General features: G+C 41.6%; 1 protein-coding gene across 1 annotated transcript in view; it reads left to right on the top strand.

Annotated features, from left to right (window-relative positions):
- TMEM108 (transmembrane protein 108) overlaps positions 1–18,032 on the top strand; it is a 205,226-nt gene that overhangs the window by 96,590 nt on the left and 90,604 nt on the right. The window contains exon 3 of the mRNA XM_083188589.1: positions 440–525. Within this exon, the coding sequence (XP_083044715.1) occupies positions 486–525 (40 nt within the window). The 5' untranslated portion in view covers positions 440–485. The remainder of the gene's footprint in view (positions 1–439; positions 526–18,032) is intronic.

Raw genomic sequence — 18,032 nt, forward strand, 5'->3', positions numbered from 1 at the left:
CGCTTACTAGGCTTGCCAGGGACACCGGGGACAGAGTTGCAGCTCGCAGGGACAGGTGACTACACTGCCTGATAGGGACACTACAGTGACTACGCAGGGCTGCCGCAGGGACACTATGCTGACTACGCTGGGCTGCCGTTGGCCTATGCTGACAATGTAGCTTGGCCTACTCTAACAACGTAGAGTAGTGTGGCGCCGTGAAACTACACAAGTACCGTCATCCCTCCAAACCACAAATGATCACTAGACAGTCATTACTTGTGCTCAGATTAATGTGCCTGTAATGTGGTTGTATATAATGCTTTTTTATTATTTTGTGTAACATTTTGTTGTATGATAATGCAGAGAACAATTTGATAAAATAAAGGTGACTTTCATTAGATAATTATAATTATTACTAAGCAGTTGTGCCTTAATGGTCCTTGTTCTTGTCTTCTAGACAGTATGATGAGTAAACTAGCGGACACGAAGGAGCAGATGATACCATGAAGAGAAGGTCACAGGCCCTCTGTTGCCATCTGTTTAGTAAGTACAGATTAGCTCATTGACAGAGTGTTTATATCCATTAATCTTTTTATAGATCCAGTCCAGCAGAAGTGTTTCACAGCTCTAAATTAACTTGCATGACTTAAGAACAACTATGTGAGGTTATCTAAAGAAATTACTGTTATGTAGGTGTACAGAGGCCTCACTGTATGCCCAGGTGGGATTGGAAATTCCCTCAACCAGTGAAACCACCCATGGGTCTAGGGCACAGGTTCTCAAACTCAGTCCTAAGGACCCCAGACAGTCCGTTTTTCATATCACCTGTGGATTTCTAAAATGTGACAATTGGTGATACACAGTGCACCTGCCGGGTGACATGGAAAATGTGACCTGTGTGGGGTCCCGAGAACAGAGTTTGAGAAGCATTGGTCTAAATTAGTGGTTCCCAACCTCGGTTTTCAAGTACCCCAAAAAGCTAATTTTATTCAAGTCACCCAGCTGGTTCACTGATTATCACCAACTGTAAAAATTTTAAAATCCTCAGGTGACCTGGAAAATGTAAACTGTTGGGGGTACTTAAAGACCAGAGTTGGGATCAAGGGTGGGCAATACATGATTGACAGCCTAAACTAGATATAAAAGACAGATTTATATGGTAGGATTGGCAATTAAATTAAATATGCTTCCATGCACATCCAATGAAATTAAAACAAATACAATAAAACATTTATAAACTCACTGGGCTATGTATACACAAGTGAGAAAAAACTATCACTGATTTAGGGGGGCAGTTTATTTATTAAAAAAATCTATCAAACTATTGGCAATGTATGATTTTTTTTTTCTTGTGCAAACCTTATGGGCATTGTAATTTCCTGTCTGCAAAACTTTGCAGAAGTAAAACGGGTTGCCTCTGCAGGGAACTAACAAATGATGTACCATATTGGCACGCTGTGTATGACAAAAAGATCGAAAAACTTATTTAGCATTTTTTTCCAAAGAAATTGACTCAGCTACAATCTTTTAAATTTCCAGCCATCAATTGAGATATCAATTCCCAATTCAATTCAAACTGTCACAATCAAATGTGGCATGAATAGACTTCTGTTGGAGATCACAAGAAGCAGATTAAAAAAAACAGATACATCCCTTGTGTAATGGATCATGTAGACATGTCTTATAGTGTAACATTATAGAGTTTTCCTGGAGGCAAAACAAAAGGCAGGCAGCATATTAAATTCAAAATGCTTTTATTTTTAAGGTGGAAAATATATTAATGTTGTAATACTGCCCAAGAAAATAAGAAAACACTTTAAAAGTCATCTATAAACTGGGGAAAATCTTGGCCTATTCTGTAAATGTGGTTTTGTGATGTCATATAAGGACATGACTGTGTTTGTATTGCTTAGCATGGATCTGTCATGAGTACAGCATCACAAGATACTGTACTGGGTAATGCACATAAAACCTTGATGGATGTTAATGTATGATCAGCAACATACCATAATAAACAGCAAATAAACCTATGTTTGAAAAGTCCTCATTGTCAGAATCTGTGTTCTACATAAGTGGTATTTTAGTGTGAGGCAGGTAGATTTATGGGTACTTCCTCATCTTTGCGGCCACAGTCTATGCTACGGAATTTATGTAGCATAACCTTCACCACCCTGGGTCCACGCCACCTTCCTGTGTCCATGCCACCATATATTACCTTTAATAAAGTTGTGGCGAGCAAAGCGGACTGTAAACCAGTATTTTCTCCTAACTCTGAAATGTAATTGTTATTAGGCATATTTCTTTATTCAATTAAATGCCAAAGTATATGTGGTTCAAATTAGATTAATATAGTTTATATTATACCAGATAAGCTCTGACAAGTACAGTAGACCTTTTCATTGGTAGTGCAATAGAATAATGGATTCCTATGGAAAAGGAGTACAACATGTCTGACATTGGGAGGTAGTAGCCGAGCTGTCTCTGTTTCTCTGTTTCCCAATATATAGTAATTGATTATATATAGCATTATGTGCCCAGTGGGTCACAAGAGGTCCATGGCCAGACACAACAAAATGAAGGCTCATTAATTGTTTTACAGAGGTTCAGTAACAGGGCACTGAGCTGTGTTACACACACTTGGGTTCACGATTTCAAACCTTGTTTCATGTACAAATAAAATATATTGGTGTGTATTTCAGGTGTTGGCATACATACATTTGTGTTCCCACATGGGTCCCGTCCTCAAGACACCTCATTGAAATATAAAAATATTCTGAAATACAGAATAATTCAAATGCTTACGGTCCCAGGCATTTTTGGGGATAATCAACCTGTACTACTAAGCTGTCTCTACCATATATACTGTATAAAGGCTGCCATTTTGGTGCACTCAGCACACTATTTTTTTCTTCCACCACGCTGTAGTGCAGTGATTGCTAACCGTGATACTCCAGCTGTTGTTGAACTACACATCCCAGCAGGCCCTGCTACAGGTTTACTATTTGGCCATGCTAAAACTGATGCAGGGCATGCTGGGATGTGTAGTGCAACAACAGCTGGAGTGTCGAGGTTACCCATCACTGCTGTATTTGATGGTAGAGCATGAAATACCGCCTGTTAGCACATGTTGGCTCAAAATCTGTGAAAAACCCATGTGGACCTTTGGACTGTCGACCTAATGCTTCAACCTTCTGACCCTGTCGACCTTACCCAATGTCGACCTATTTTTGTGTTGACCTAGGCCTGTCGACACAATGCATGTCGGCCTTAATAGGGCCGACCGAATGACCTATCCTGAGGGAACAGTATCTGTACGATAGGTTTCCCATGGCACCTACAGTAATTGTGTTTGCCCCAGGATCATACTGTTCAACCCTGGTTATACAATTATTTGATGCACGCTTTTCTTGAGAGCTTGAGGTTGTTCTACTGTTCTACACAAATAATTAAGCACTACTAACACAGTGTGCATGCTCTGTAATATACTGGCCTGCCTTTCTCTTCTATACACAACCTACATCTAATTGAGACTCTAGGGAACAGCTCCTTTTATGTGGCAATCATGAACATTAATAATGATCTAAAAAATTGGATTGCCTGAACCGTATCATCATGTTTATTTATATATTTATTAATAGTTGAATTTATGGTTGTGTGAAGCAGTGAGTGTTAGAGAAAGTTAATATGTTGTCTTCCCATTTGTAAAGCTGTTCTTATTGGTTGTCATGAGCACATGGTTCATCAGACTTTCTTATCAGACTACAGCCAGGCTGCAGGTGCCCGTACACAGTGCGATGAGCTCCGTGCTTTTAGTACTAGATATGATGCAATGTAGTACTAAAAGTATGGGCTGCACAGACTTTATGCGCTGTGCGATGGCATGCCTGCGGGTGCGCGCATCGCATCGCACAGCACATTGGCCCTTATTCTGATCGGTGCGGCCGGATCCGAATATGCGGCCAGGACCGTGCGTGCGAAACCCCGCCTTCCATACGGATCTCCAACTCCGTTCGTACGCGGTAAGAAGCTGGCCGAACGGACCGCACGTGTATTTTTCATGGAATACGCCTCCTCCATCTCAGGGAACCTCCCCCATCATTCGATGGTCGCAGACCATCAAATGCAGGACCGAGTGGTCCACCAGCTCCTGCAACCTCAGACCACACGGACATTTTTCCGTGCAAAAGCAGGGATCTGGGCGGGCAGCTGACATCCGGCGATGTCATATGTCCGCCCCCTACACGTGCGTCACGGCCGCATTACCATACGTACGCCCAGCGTTTGCATGGGAACGCCCATGAAACGCGGGGCGTATGCATATGGTAATGAGCCCAAATAGCCCTTCACGCCCCTCTCCACCCCCTGTTCGGAGTGTTCACATTTCATGCGGGATTTGGCCGTACGCCCCGCTCGCACATGCGCAGAGACGCCTCTGTACATGCGCAGACACAAAACACCGGCGGTACGAACGCACGCGGATATTACCGCACCAACCAGAATAAGGGCCATTGTACTATGTATGGGCCCCTTAAGCTGTTGTGGGCATGATTTGTGAAATTGCACAAATTGCACCATGTGTTCAGCACAAGAAAAAGGATCAAAGTCTAGCGTTACATTGAGATGGCCAATTGCTCTAGATCAGTGGTTCTCAAACTCAGTGCTCAGGACCCCACACAGTTCACATTTTCCAGGTCACCCGACAGGTGCTGACTGACACATTTTAAAAAATCCACAGGTGGAGCTAATTATTTCACTTAAATCTGTGAGTAGACCTGCGAAACATGCACTGTGTGAGGTTCTGAGGATTAACTTTGAGAACCTGTGCTCTAGATTCTACCATTTGGCATTTAGGTTGAGCAACCTGATGTAACTCAGAATAGTCTGGTTAGGAGAGAAACACACACACAGGCTGATAGCTGACACCTGCAATATTTCCAGTCACAATTAACAACACACTGCATAATGATCTGTAAAATCTTGATTAGAATATTATTTGGGTCTTCTTGCATGCTGCGATATTGGCCTAATTGCCGGATATCAAGCAGCCAGTTAAGATTATAATAAACACTAGTTATCACTACATTTTCATATTCTGTTTCTGTACAGTTATCATAAAGAGAACATTTTGCTCCTCTGTGTGTACAGTGCAATACAGACATTATATAAACAAACACAACTAATAATACAGGTGACAAATGTCTAGAATTATCATTAAACACACTAGTAATCACCTAATAAGATCATGGAGATTACGACTCATCATCTGGGACTTTGTCTTAAATTGTTTTTAAAGACCACAGACATGCACAATTTGTTATACCTCTAATGTGAATAGTGTTCCTAGTGCAGGGACTGGCTGATGAGCGAGTGGTGCTGGGAAGAGATTGTGCTATACACAATACAGTGGCAGACAGTCTTCCAGACAGTTCACAGCAGGCACTAATAACACGCCCTGTCTGCTCTCAGATTTAAATTAAAAATGCTCATATTCACTCTGGCAAAAATAGCATTTCCCCCCAGAGACTTGTCACTTTCCACCTTTGTAGATCGCTGTTTCAAAGCATTTTTAATCTTTACGTAAAGCAATCTCTCATGATGCCTAATTAATATACTGTACTATGACTAGATCCACTCGGTATACAGTATTAAGTATTTATGGTATACTTTGGAACAAATATTTTAGCATAAGCGAATACTTATTAGAGTTAATTTTGAGGATTTTAAAGCGATAAGGGAGTATTTACTTAAGTGTTTTCAGTAAAATTGCATACATTTTTAACAGTTATTTAGACATTTTTCATTGATGCAGTTTAAATAAAAAAAAGGTGAAGCTGCAGCTGCCAAAAATGACTAAATAACCATCCAAAAAGGGATGCAATTGAATACTAAAGTCTGTATTTTTCCAGCTAGCTGAAAAAAATGGACTAATTGAATAGCCCTGATAGATAGATAGATAGATAGATAGAAAGATAGATAGATAGATAGATAGATAGATAGATAGAAAGTGCTTAAAGTGGTCCTGGCGAGGTGGTGGAACTCAATTCTCCTGCCTCTTCCCCTCTCCATGTCACAGCCAGGGTGGGTGCTAGGGTGTTCCTGCAATCTTTACATTTATGGCCTATCCATTATACCCATGAAAAGAATAACGTGGGCCACATAATACCACCCCTAATGCAAATTATGCCCCACAGTGCAAAACATCTAAAAGAAATGGAACAGTGCGCACCGAAGCCGTGCAGCAAAATTTTAGGGCATGTCTTTGTGGGACAGGGAATTATGCACACCGTAATGCCAATTACACATTATGCCACACACTGTAATGCCCATTCCACATGATGCCACACATGGTAATGCCACATAAGTGGCGCCTACCTACATGCTCATTGCTAGGGTTTTCTTGCTTGATGTCAGGAGTTACATGCACAGTGCCAGGGGTTTCTTGCTCGATGCCAGGGGTTTCTTGCTCAATTATTTAGCAAGGATTGTTTTGGGGAACTGCACTATATATTAGGGATAATTAATTTGAATTAATTAAGTAAGATAGGGGATATAAATGATTCTAAATTGTAGAATTAATTATTTTATTACACATCACTCAACACCTCTGACCCAAACGGGTCCTGGGTTATGATTGTGATGTTCAGTGGTGCACCCCCGAGTTGGACCAAGTATTATTAACAAAAAAAGAAGAAAAAAGAAACTCGGGTGGGGTGCACTCTAGATCCCCTAGCTGAAGTTGTTCTGTTAAATTAAATTATCATTTTTTTTTTTTTTTATGCACAGTGCCAGTGGTTTCTTGCTCGATGCCAGGGGTTTCTTGCTCGATGCCAGGGGTTTCATGCACAGTGCCAGGGGTTACATGCCCATTGCCAGGGATTACATACACATTGTCAGGGGTTGCATGCACAGTGCCAGGGGTAACAGAGAGAGGAGGGCCAGCAATGGGCAGAGAGTGAGAGAGTGAGGGACAGTGTCAGAAGATAGGGTGACAGCGATGGGGAGAAAGAGAGAATGATAGTGACGGGTGGAGAAGGTGACATGACTTCATTCAGTGATCAGCACATTGCTAGTCACATTGGAGTGGCTTGAAAATAAAATAAAAACAATATTCTGGAATGGACAAAGCTCAGGCTTGACTTCCTTTAACTATCTTAAGGGCAGTAGAGCGACTTAATGAGACCAGGTACTTTCTGGGGGGTGAGGACTATTCATAGGAGGTGTGGCCATGCCCCTTAGAAATAATATTGAAACAAAGTACTTTAAGCAGCGCTTCACACTGGACAAAGGCTTTCAGTAAGCTCCTCAGCCAGGTGCAGATCCAATCAGCCACAACTGTAAGGCAGCTAAAGGCGGTACTACCTTTGTAACAGAACAAGGGGATTGAATACATATGTAAACAGGAAGTGTAAATGTTATACAAAAGCTTTAGGGGCTTATTTATCACCATCCGCATCCTCAGATGTGGATTGAAGTTATATTATCGTCGGCCAGATTTGCAATGCTATTACTGACTACATCACACGGATATATCAATTATCCCATGCAGATGCAGAAAGATCTGTCCCTGCAATGGCTCACCACAGCATTATAGGGACATATTTTGTAAAAATAAATAAAAATACCCTGATCCTGTACTGCACTTGCGATGTCACCACCAGCATCAACACCACTGCTGCCGTCGGCATCCCCTCCCCATAGCAAATACACCCTCCACACATGTGCTGTGAACCCACCACCACCTCTGTACATACCCATACCCATAAAATGCTGGACGATCCCCTTATGCCGCCCCCTGCCCCCTTCCTTCCCCTGTCTGTGAGGACGCATTGACAACGCCTCGGCGAGTGTGAAACTCACTGAAGCCATTTGCACACGGGGTCTGCACTTGTGCATATGCGCACATGTGCAGACCCCTCACCATAAAAAACTGGGCCGAATTCGGACCCATACGAAGTACAATAATGAATAAATGTTTCAGCTGTTACTACCCTATTGCCTCAGACTATAAAAAATCTACATAAAGGGGGAAATTTACTAAAGGAAATTTGTAAAAAATAGGTGTATTTGATGTGCTATCAATACGAATACGAATTGCCGTATTTTCGGGATAGTAAATGTCAAAAATAAGTGTATTTCTGGATACAGATAAACCTATTTTTTTTACAAATTTCCTTTAGTAAATTTCCCTCAAAAGGCTTTAAAAGCAATCACTGTTTCGCAAAGGAAGTAATGTGTGTGGGGTATGCAGACTGTACAGAACCTAAGGGTTGCCTACCCTCCCAGAATGGGCGGAAGGCTCCTGAAAATTGGGTCCCCCTCCCGGCCCCCTGAAAAGGTGGGCAACTCGCCTGGATTCCGAGGAACCCCCACTTCCCACCCACCCTGATCGAGGCTTCCTTCCCACGACCGCTGCAATCCACAGGTCTACAAGGAGGGGGCGTGGCTAAAATGTCAAAATCGCGCCATTTAGCCCAGCCCCCTCTACTGAGAGCTGCAAATTGGGTCATTTGCTGTCCTGTGGGCGGGACTTGATGATGTCATGATCAAGCCCCCCAAACCCCCCCCCCCCCCCCAAAGTGCTGCTGAAAGTCTCCTCCCTGGGCTTCTCCCAGAGAGGAGACTAGAAAAGTAGGCAACCCTGCAGTACCTGCATATAAAAGACATTCACCAAACACTGCAGTGACAGGCCTCTGAGTACAGTTGTGCAGAGCAGTGACGCAGCGGGGTGCATGGATCTATTATCCGTATGTCACCAAAAATGCTGTCATGTCAAAGCACTTGGCATATAATATGACAGGACAGCCCTGCACGGTTTCCCACACATGAGCTCATATTTCAGTTTACCAGCCATTCGTTTGGGAGTCTGCATTGATACACATTTCTACTATTAGCTTTGCATCCTATACGGAGTGATTGGTGATAATGAGTCTTCCAGTTTCTCATGAGAAAAAGCAATTGAGCAGCAGGCTAACATTCTCTGCAGAGAACACAATGCAGTTTCTATCTATGAGATTTCCTTTATTCGGGCCCTGAGTAAAAGCTGGTCTTTCCCTTGGGTCTTTACAATTTATGAATATAGAAAAGACGAGAAAAGGAAAATTGTTAACCTGTGAGGATGGGACGTACAATGCAAGTAGTATTTTACCAGCTTTGCACCTTTAACTGCAAAGAAAATCCAGTCACTTACTACAGACATACAGGAGAATACATGTCTATTGCTGGAAGTATGGAAAAAGCTGTAGCCTCTATAGCCCCAAAGAAATAGTACAGGCAACTTCAACTAAAAACCAAGCATACCTCCCAACATGACCCTCTCCAGGAGGGACACAATGCTCTGCTCCTGCACTTCCCTGGTAATGTATGATTACCATCACCTGTGTTGAACAGGTTAATTGATAAGAAAGGTGTTTCACCACAGGTGATGGTAATTATACATTACCAGGGAAGTCAAGGAACAGAGCATTGTGTCCCTCCTGGAAGGGGTCATGTTAGGAGGTATGACCAAGGGACAGTGACTATAAAAATTAAACAAAGCACAGATACAGTAACAAACAAGGTGCCAGTTGGCTATGCGCATGTAGTATGCAGATAGTCCGGCACAAGAGACTCAGTGGTAGATTTTTTAAGCTCGGAGAAGTGATAAAGTGTCCGGTTTTTATCACCGGCCAATCAGCTCTTACCTGTCAATTTCAAACCAAGCCTGTAACTTCACAGTTAGGAGCTGATTGGCCGGTGATAAAGTACCAGCCACATTATCACTTCACCAAGCTTAATAAATCTGCCCCTCAGTACCAACGCAGATGGCTTAAGAAGGAAGAGTCCTGATGTAAAGGTCTTCATATTTCGATTGTGACTTCCGCACAATGCGTCTCAGATAAGGGCGTAACTATCATAGGTGCAAGGTTTGCAGCTGCTATGGGGCCCAGAGCTGAAGGGGGCCCATCTTTACTGTCTAAGTAATATGTTTTACATACATTTCTCACCATCAGTCGCTAAATAGGGGGCCATTACAAATTTTTGCTATGGGGCCTATGAATATCTAGTTACACCCCTGGTCTCAGATATAGGGGCCCAGGTACTTGTGTATTATCACGGCGCCCATCGCATTGCATACCATAAGGCTTAATATGGTATGCAATGAGATGAGATGCAATGCGATGGGACCCGATCTTATACAATTTAAAATTGTATACCATTGTATATGGCATACAATGAGATGAGATGAGATTTTAAATTGTATAAGCACACTAATGGGTGCTTTCAATGTTAATTGGCCCCCCTATAAGATTTTTAATTGTATAAGCACCCTAATGGGTGCTTACAGTGTTAAATGCACCCCCGCGCCACCCCCACTATCAACGCCAACCCGAAGCGTGGCGAGCGCACACAGGCATCCGTTCACCTCCCTCCCCCGCCGCCGCTGCTGTCTGCAAAGTATAGCAGACAGCAGCGCCGGCTGTCAGTGTCAGACTGACAATCCGTCCAACCTGCGGACGCTACGGTCCGCAGGTTGGACGTTCCCCATTCATGTAAATGGGAGCCGGGTCATCCGACCCGGCGTTCCCATTTACACCGCCATCTACCCAGGTCCTAGCCGTGTTCTACCCAGGTCAGGACCTGGGTAGAAGTCCCGTGTAAAGGGACACGGCGTTAGGGATTTACACCGCCGAAGATCCGGGTCTGACCCGCCGCTGACCCGGATTTTTCGGCGGTGTAAAAGGGGTATAAGTGAGGCCTCAATGTATACTGGCTGCCGCATGCCACTCCATATGCATTGTTATCCGTCTCCAATTAAAATAAATGGGCTACCTGTTATCAGCTCATTCAGCAATTAGCATTATCTTACAACAATTATCTGTTTGGCTGCAGGCCGGTAGAGAATGTTTCCCAGCAGCTCTGATTTTGTGTAATTCACAACCAAAGCAGCTGGACATCAATCTCTACTAACTCACCTATTCATCAAAGCGTACCCTTCCACTGCATAAACCAGCTGGTTCTCCGACCCCTTACCTTTTTACATCCTGCTATCTAACCACCACCCACTTGCTTGCACCTCTTGTAATCTGTCTGTCTCCCCTTCCTACTAGATTGTAAGCTCCTCCGAGTAGGGCCCTCTTCCCTCCTGTTGTCAAAGCCCTCTTCTCTTCACATTTCACTCACAGCTCTCCTATACTCCAACACTCAGTGACCATCATCATCTGCATACTCATCTCCATCATTGGCCTCAAGCCTCTAGTTGTATGTTGATTGAGTCCTCACTACTTATATCCAAGCTGTAATGTGTATTGAACTGTGGCGCTCTTTATTTGTACTGTATTTTTGTTATTTATTCAATGTTATGCCAAGCTTTGTCTCCCTGTATTGTTCCTTTGTACGGCGCTGCGAAAGACTTGTGGCGCCTTATAAATAAAATTATTATAATAATAATAATAATACTAACCTCACAGGAAGCTCCACAGGCACCAGAAAACTGCTGCTCCAAAGCCCCTAGAATTGTGGGGCCCTAGGACAGCTGCCCAGTAACATACCTCCCAACATGACCCTCCAGGAGGGACACAATGCTCTGCTCCTGCACTTCTCTCTTAATGTATGAGTACCATCACCTGTGTTGAAGCACCTATCTCATCAATTAACCTATTCAACACAGGTGATGGTAATCATACATGAGAGGGAAGTCCAGGAGACTGTAGCGCATTGTGTCCTTCCTGGAGAGGGCAATGTTGTGAGGTATGCAGTAAGACCATGCGTTAGGATGGCCCTGCACTGAATTATGTTTCCTATAGTTTTGTCAGTAGAGGATGAGAGAGGCGCTACACTTAATATCCAAACTATAGACTTTAGGGGTCTATTTATCAAAATACAGCAATAGAAGATCATTTCTGGTGCCACAAATGCATTATAATATTCTATTACTGCTAAGAATGATGAAAATATAGCCAGGTCAGCTAAGCGATGGGGATCTCTTGGCCTGGGAATAGCTGAATGTCATCACATACTGTATCACATTGTTTCCTTTGCATAAACTCTGTGGAAGCTGTTTTTTTGAAACATTTGTTGCGTTTTCCATTTATTAAAAGTAACATTTTAGTACACCTCATTCAAACAAGGGCACGTTCCCATTCCTTTTGATTGTTATACTAGCACTGATTTAGACAATAAGGGGTGTTTAAGAGTTGACCTCTTGACCTCTACTACTGTTACCTCTAACAATAAAAATAAAAACAAAAGTACAGATATTATGTTAAATAATCTGCCTCAACAAAAAAAGAGTATTTTCTTATTTTTTCTTCAAATAGCTGAATTTGCACATGCAAACTACACTTGCATGTCAATTTGAATGGAGAGAAGTGCTTTATTTAATGAAAAAAGCATATTTATCTGTATCCTATGTATATCACACACTACTATCACTTTCCTGTGGTGTGAGCTTAGTAGCTTCCCCATGCTTTAGTAGAGAGAATGCATTAGTCCTACATAAGCAGTAATTTCCACATGATTTAGGCATCTTCTCCCTTTGATAAATCAGGCAGTTAATCCACAGCTGTGCATTTTAACAGATGCAGCTATTGTAGCAGGATAATCTGTAGGTAGCGTAGTAAAACATTGCTTAATCAATAGATTGTAGTAAGGGAGATCACTCATTCTATATAATGTAGGTTGCTTAGTAAGAGGAGCAGTTTTTGCAGGTGCCATGGATGGAGAAGTTTTGGCTAGGTAATACAATGGTAAAACATTTAGGTTAGGGTGTTTCCCATACGTGGTATATTTTCCTTAAGCAAAGTACAGTAGTAGCATTCAGTAGCAGATGTTTGCCATGTTTCTGGCCTGCGGGGATCTGACATGCTAGCAGCTTATGTGCTGAGCAATGCCTGATGTCTCATATATCTGGATTTTGCATGACAAATGTGATGCTCTTATTTGTTAGATATGTTTTATAAAAGTCTATCTGTATTACACACTAAAGCAGAATTAGATGCTGAATATTTTTGAGAATGGCATACTGCAGCTACTGTATCAGCTATTTTATTTTCTTCAACAGACAACCTAAAACAAGAGTGCTCATCTTTGTTATTTTTAGAGATGTGCGGGTTCAGTTTTACCAGAATTTACTCAGATCTTAAAGCAGGATCTTATTGGCTATTCAAAACATGTGAACAACCAATTGCCAATCGGACAAATCCGAACTTGTGCTATTTTTGGTGATAAGAAATCTGAACTGCACATCTCTATTCTCTGTAAATGTTTTATGTCAGTGGTGGGGAACCCTGTGATCCTACACCTGTGCACAGATTGTGTCTCATGATGCACAAATGAAAGCTGGAGCTGCTGTTCCATTTACATCTTATCTGTGGCAGTTGCCATGGTGGGCTTTCTACAGTCAGCTGGGTTTTTAGTCCTTAAGATATACTTACAAATATCCAGTGTGACAATGAATCGCTACCACATGAAGCCCAAAGATTTCACCCCCTTCATCAGATGAAATTCGTATTACATGGTTCAAATGTTTTTTACAGTTTTGCCTGGGTACATATTACACAATGGGGTCTATTCAATGCCGTGGGCGAGCAGTGATAGCCAGCAGGGCATCCTGCTCCCTGTCACCATTCGCCCTGTCATTATTCTACTCACCCCCCTCATATGCCAATTCCCCCTCGCTCAAAAAAATGGAGCGAGGGGGAATCGGCGTATGCAGCTGCAGAAGCAGCGAGACTCGCGTCTAAATACAGCGAGTTGTCTGCATTAGCCATGGGTCTTGCTGTTTGGAGGATTCCCCCGGAACGTTTAATAGGGCGAGTGGCCGACGAGGGGGTTAAATAGCGAGGATCGCTGGTTTTCTGTGATCCTCGCTGTTTAACCCCCTCATCGGCCGTGGTGAGCGGCATTGAATACTACCCAATATGTGTACCAAGCGAGGTTGTGTGCGATGGGACCCAATGCCATGGTCAACAAGCAATGCCAGGTGCAGCTTGGGAGTGGGTGCTATGCTACATCCCTTAGCAGAGCCCACACAAAATCCTCCATCATTCGGCCAGATTTACATTATACTTTCTTGTACATACACATTTAGCAACCTCATTACATTACATGACATATACATGGTTTCTGTATGTGTCATTAACACGATTAGCTACTGAAGCTAGGTGTAGAAATACAGTACAAAGATAATTCATTGTGGGTTCCACCTGTGTATTTGTTAAAGCATTACAAGTGGAAAATGGGCAATGTTTTGTCACAGATCAAAGTAGCATTGTATATTGGCAGGAAACACAGACACAAACTGTTCAGTCATTCATAAAGCAAAAAAAACTGGAATATGTCAGAGTAAAAAGGTGACAGCATGTTCTCATGTGAGTGATATTGTGCAAAATAAATCAAAATTCAGGAAATTAATAAAATCTGACAATTTGTTACCACAACACCTTTTCAGAGAAAACCTATTAACAATTTAAAATAATCTATTTTCATAGATACAAAAGTATTTTTTTATGTATCAACTTCTTTTTTTAAAGAAATGTTCAACAATTTAAATGAGAGGGATGGACAGAAGACAAGAAGCGAGGAGAAAGCTTTGTAATTAGGCCAAGCATACTTGCATACGTGTTCAGTGTCCTAGAGAAGCCCGGAGAGGAGACACTTCAAATAACCTCAAGGGGCAAGGATGAACTAGTTTGTCATCAGGCCCCACCCCCAGCACATAGAAATACCCCATATTTGCAGGTCCATCTCAAGGGGGCAGAGCCAAATGGTGCAATTCATCATCTAGCCATGCCCCCTTCCCACGACTCCCACGGTTACTGTTTAATGTCACAGCATCCTTCCCACTTCACTAGGAAGTGGGAAGAATGCAGGAGAGTTGCCTACTGCTCCCGGGGCTGCAGGGGACTACTTTAAAAATTGGGTGTATACCACAGCTTCCAGGAGGGTTGGCAATTATGCATCAAAACAAGACAAGACTATACACAGTACATTATGAAATAGCACAATAAAACAACATTGTAATAGTACAAGTAATACATTAAAGAATTACACCGTGACATTTACACACTTGGCATTTACACACTAATACATTTGGCAACTGGAAACCCCCCACTAGAGACCATAGAGCTAATCCTCTAAAGCCATGGGAAGAGGGGCATTATGAAAGGACAGAGAGGGAGACCAGGGCGAGCAAAAGGGAAAGGATTTATATTCAACAATACCAAAAGTATGTTCCATCTGATAAGTAATCCCTATTACCTCTGTAATGAAAGCTAAAGAAGGGTATAAATGCGATTTCCATGGGTACGATATATACGTGACACAGCATATGCGTAGAAATGTTCCGGTATCTAACCCATAGCATCAACACTGATCTGATATCTTGGGGTGCATTTTGTTTAATCTTTTGGGGGCATAATACCACCTGCAGAACTTGTATAAGCATTTATTTTATGCAAACACAGATAGACCAAGAGGCCACAGAACTTATATGTAATTCCAGGCCTCATTATCTGGGGTTTACCTTATATTAGCCTCCCAATCCCTCTCATGAGGATCTCTTTCCTCTAAACATGGATGGGAGAGAATCATGTACCATGATTAGGTTCTCTGGTAGATGCCCCTCTAGAGGCTAGAATCGCAACCAAAGTGAAAGCTCTGTCATTGAGTTGTGCTGCCATTTTGAAGTGAAAAGAATTTTGTAATGATATTTGCAAATGTGGTGAAAGATGTGTCTTGTGTCTTTTTCAACAACCTGATTCCATTATCCTGCCTGCATGCAAAGGCAGCTGAATTACAACCCAGCCTGAAACCAGGATTGTCAAACAATGGAACCCAAGGGGCTGGGATGTGGAGCAGTGCCATGCTGGTGATTAGCAAAGTCCCAGGTGTCATGTGTGTGACAAATAGGATAATGTTGAGTACTGTAGCTTTGGAATGGACCAATCTGGGGAGCCATAACATAAAGGAAATGGAGTGCATCTTTAGGGCATTTGATTTGATTGCTTGCCACACCCTCTCAGAATTGGAACCATCCCACAGCACACTTTGGCCAGTCTGGCACCCATATAATAGGATTAAAAAATGGGACTCCCAAGCCAGATATGCAATTTGACCGCTGCACTACTGAAAAGAGCATACTGTACTCCTTCTAAGGTACTTTTGGTGTAAAAATCAAGGACCTCAGTTTTTTGTGTGTTCACCAAATACCGTGCCGTAATCTTCTATTTCTCAATAAAGCATTATTTTATGTTCCTTTGACCCAACCCTGATACCCTTTATATTCGGTTTGGCTCTAATCCATGATGCGAGCAGTTGTATCAAAGCTGGGCATTTACAAGCTACAGTAGTCCCTGAACTGAGAAGGAGACTCTGGTTCTATGTTAATCTTGTAAAAGGTTTCTTTAAGCAAGAAAAGGATGACTATAACCTATGTTTGAGTTCAGCATAGATAAGTGACTTTCTCATATTCACATATAGTGTATCAGCTATGTTTTACTATTAGAATTGTGACATTATTAAGGAGCTATAATCAATAGCCAAGTATTTTCTATAAATACAGAAGTGATTACCTTTGTATTGTAAGAAAGATATTCAAGAGCAATTGCAACACATATCAATCATGGTAGATCTGGTTCTGAGAAATATTGTTTCAAAAATGTCCGCATTTACTATTCATCATTGCAAGTGCACCAGCGCCTGTGGTGGCCACTGAGAGATACATCTTGTTATATTACTAAAGTGCTGCATGTTCTGTGAGTGCAAGTGTTCACGTGAAAGTGTATATTGTTGTGTAAACAGTAGGGCTAATTTATGGCGTACAATTGGTTAAAATAATTACCATATTTCTAATAGTCTTATCCTGTAGAAATGATATTGTGTTTCATAGTGTTAAAGGATTTAATAGGTGTTGAATGTTTATTAATCACAGTCATGTTTCCTTCAATTTCAGTACAAATTCTTTGATCTTGTAGTATTATGAAGTACTATGCTCTTTCATATTTTACCTTCTGTATTGTGCATTATTTTTATTACTCATCGTATATGCCAATCATCAATGTCATTCTGTGATGATCCATGCTAAAAATAGCATATTTTGTAACATTTATTGATAGTTTCATTTTATAGTGTTTCTACATTAACACAAATTTTCCCCCCCATATTTTCCCATTGATCTTAGCTATTGCCAATATATTTATATCTCGATTCCCATGTTGTTCTTATACAGTAACAGTTAGGAGTCTATACTTTAACAAACTTTGCTGCTATTATTAGTTATTTATTTGATAGTCAAGAGTTTGTCATCGTATTTAAGACACCATCATGGTTTTGACAACAAGCTTGGTGTGGTCAACGGCAAAGGGCTTGTTGACCACACAGGAAGACCTGTTCATTACCCTCTGTGGCCAGTACAGATTCAGGTGGATAAATTGCCAAAAGCTGAACACAGAAATGATAAGAAGATTGTTACTGTCTGGATGGTAATAAAATCTACATGTCCCACCCATAGGTGTGTGCAAAAAGAGGTATTACAGTAGAACACATGCACTGGTTCCCACTAAAAGCAAGAACACCAGACACCTCCACCTCATACTCCTCTACATGCTTAGTATGTGACATCACACATCCTTACACTTCCCTACTCGCACCTTACAGGCTATGCCATCAGACCTCTCCACATTCCTTCTGTATTCCATCATATGCTTCCAAATAAAATATACAACATATTTGTATGATTTAGTCTTCTCTGAAAATAATCTAGACAAATTTGAAAACATATTAAAAAAATAAATAAAACAGTCATTTGGTGCACATCTGAAATCTATAGAAAGTACCACACAATTACGGGCACTAAAGGGGCCAAATGAATTACAGTATGTAGTGACAAGTGGAGGTTTTGTGGTACATTTATTAAGATGGGAGTTCTATAGAAGATGGAATATTACCAATAGCAACCAAACAGATTATATATTTTATCTTCTAGAAGGTGATAAATAAATTAGAAGTATAATCTCATTGGTTGTTATGGGGCAACATCTTCAATAGAACTCCCATCTTATTAATTTATACCT

This window comes from Crinia signifera, chromosome 5 (assembly GCF_055691185.1).
Source record: "Crinia signifera chromosome 5, ASM5569118v1, whole genome shotgun sequence".
NCBI classification, from domain to species: domain Eukaryota; kingdom Metazoa; phylum Chordata; class Amphibia; order Anura; family Myobatrachidae; genus Crinia; species Crinia signifera.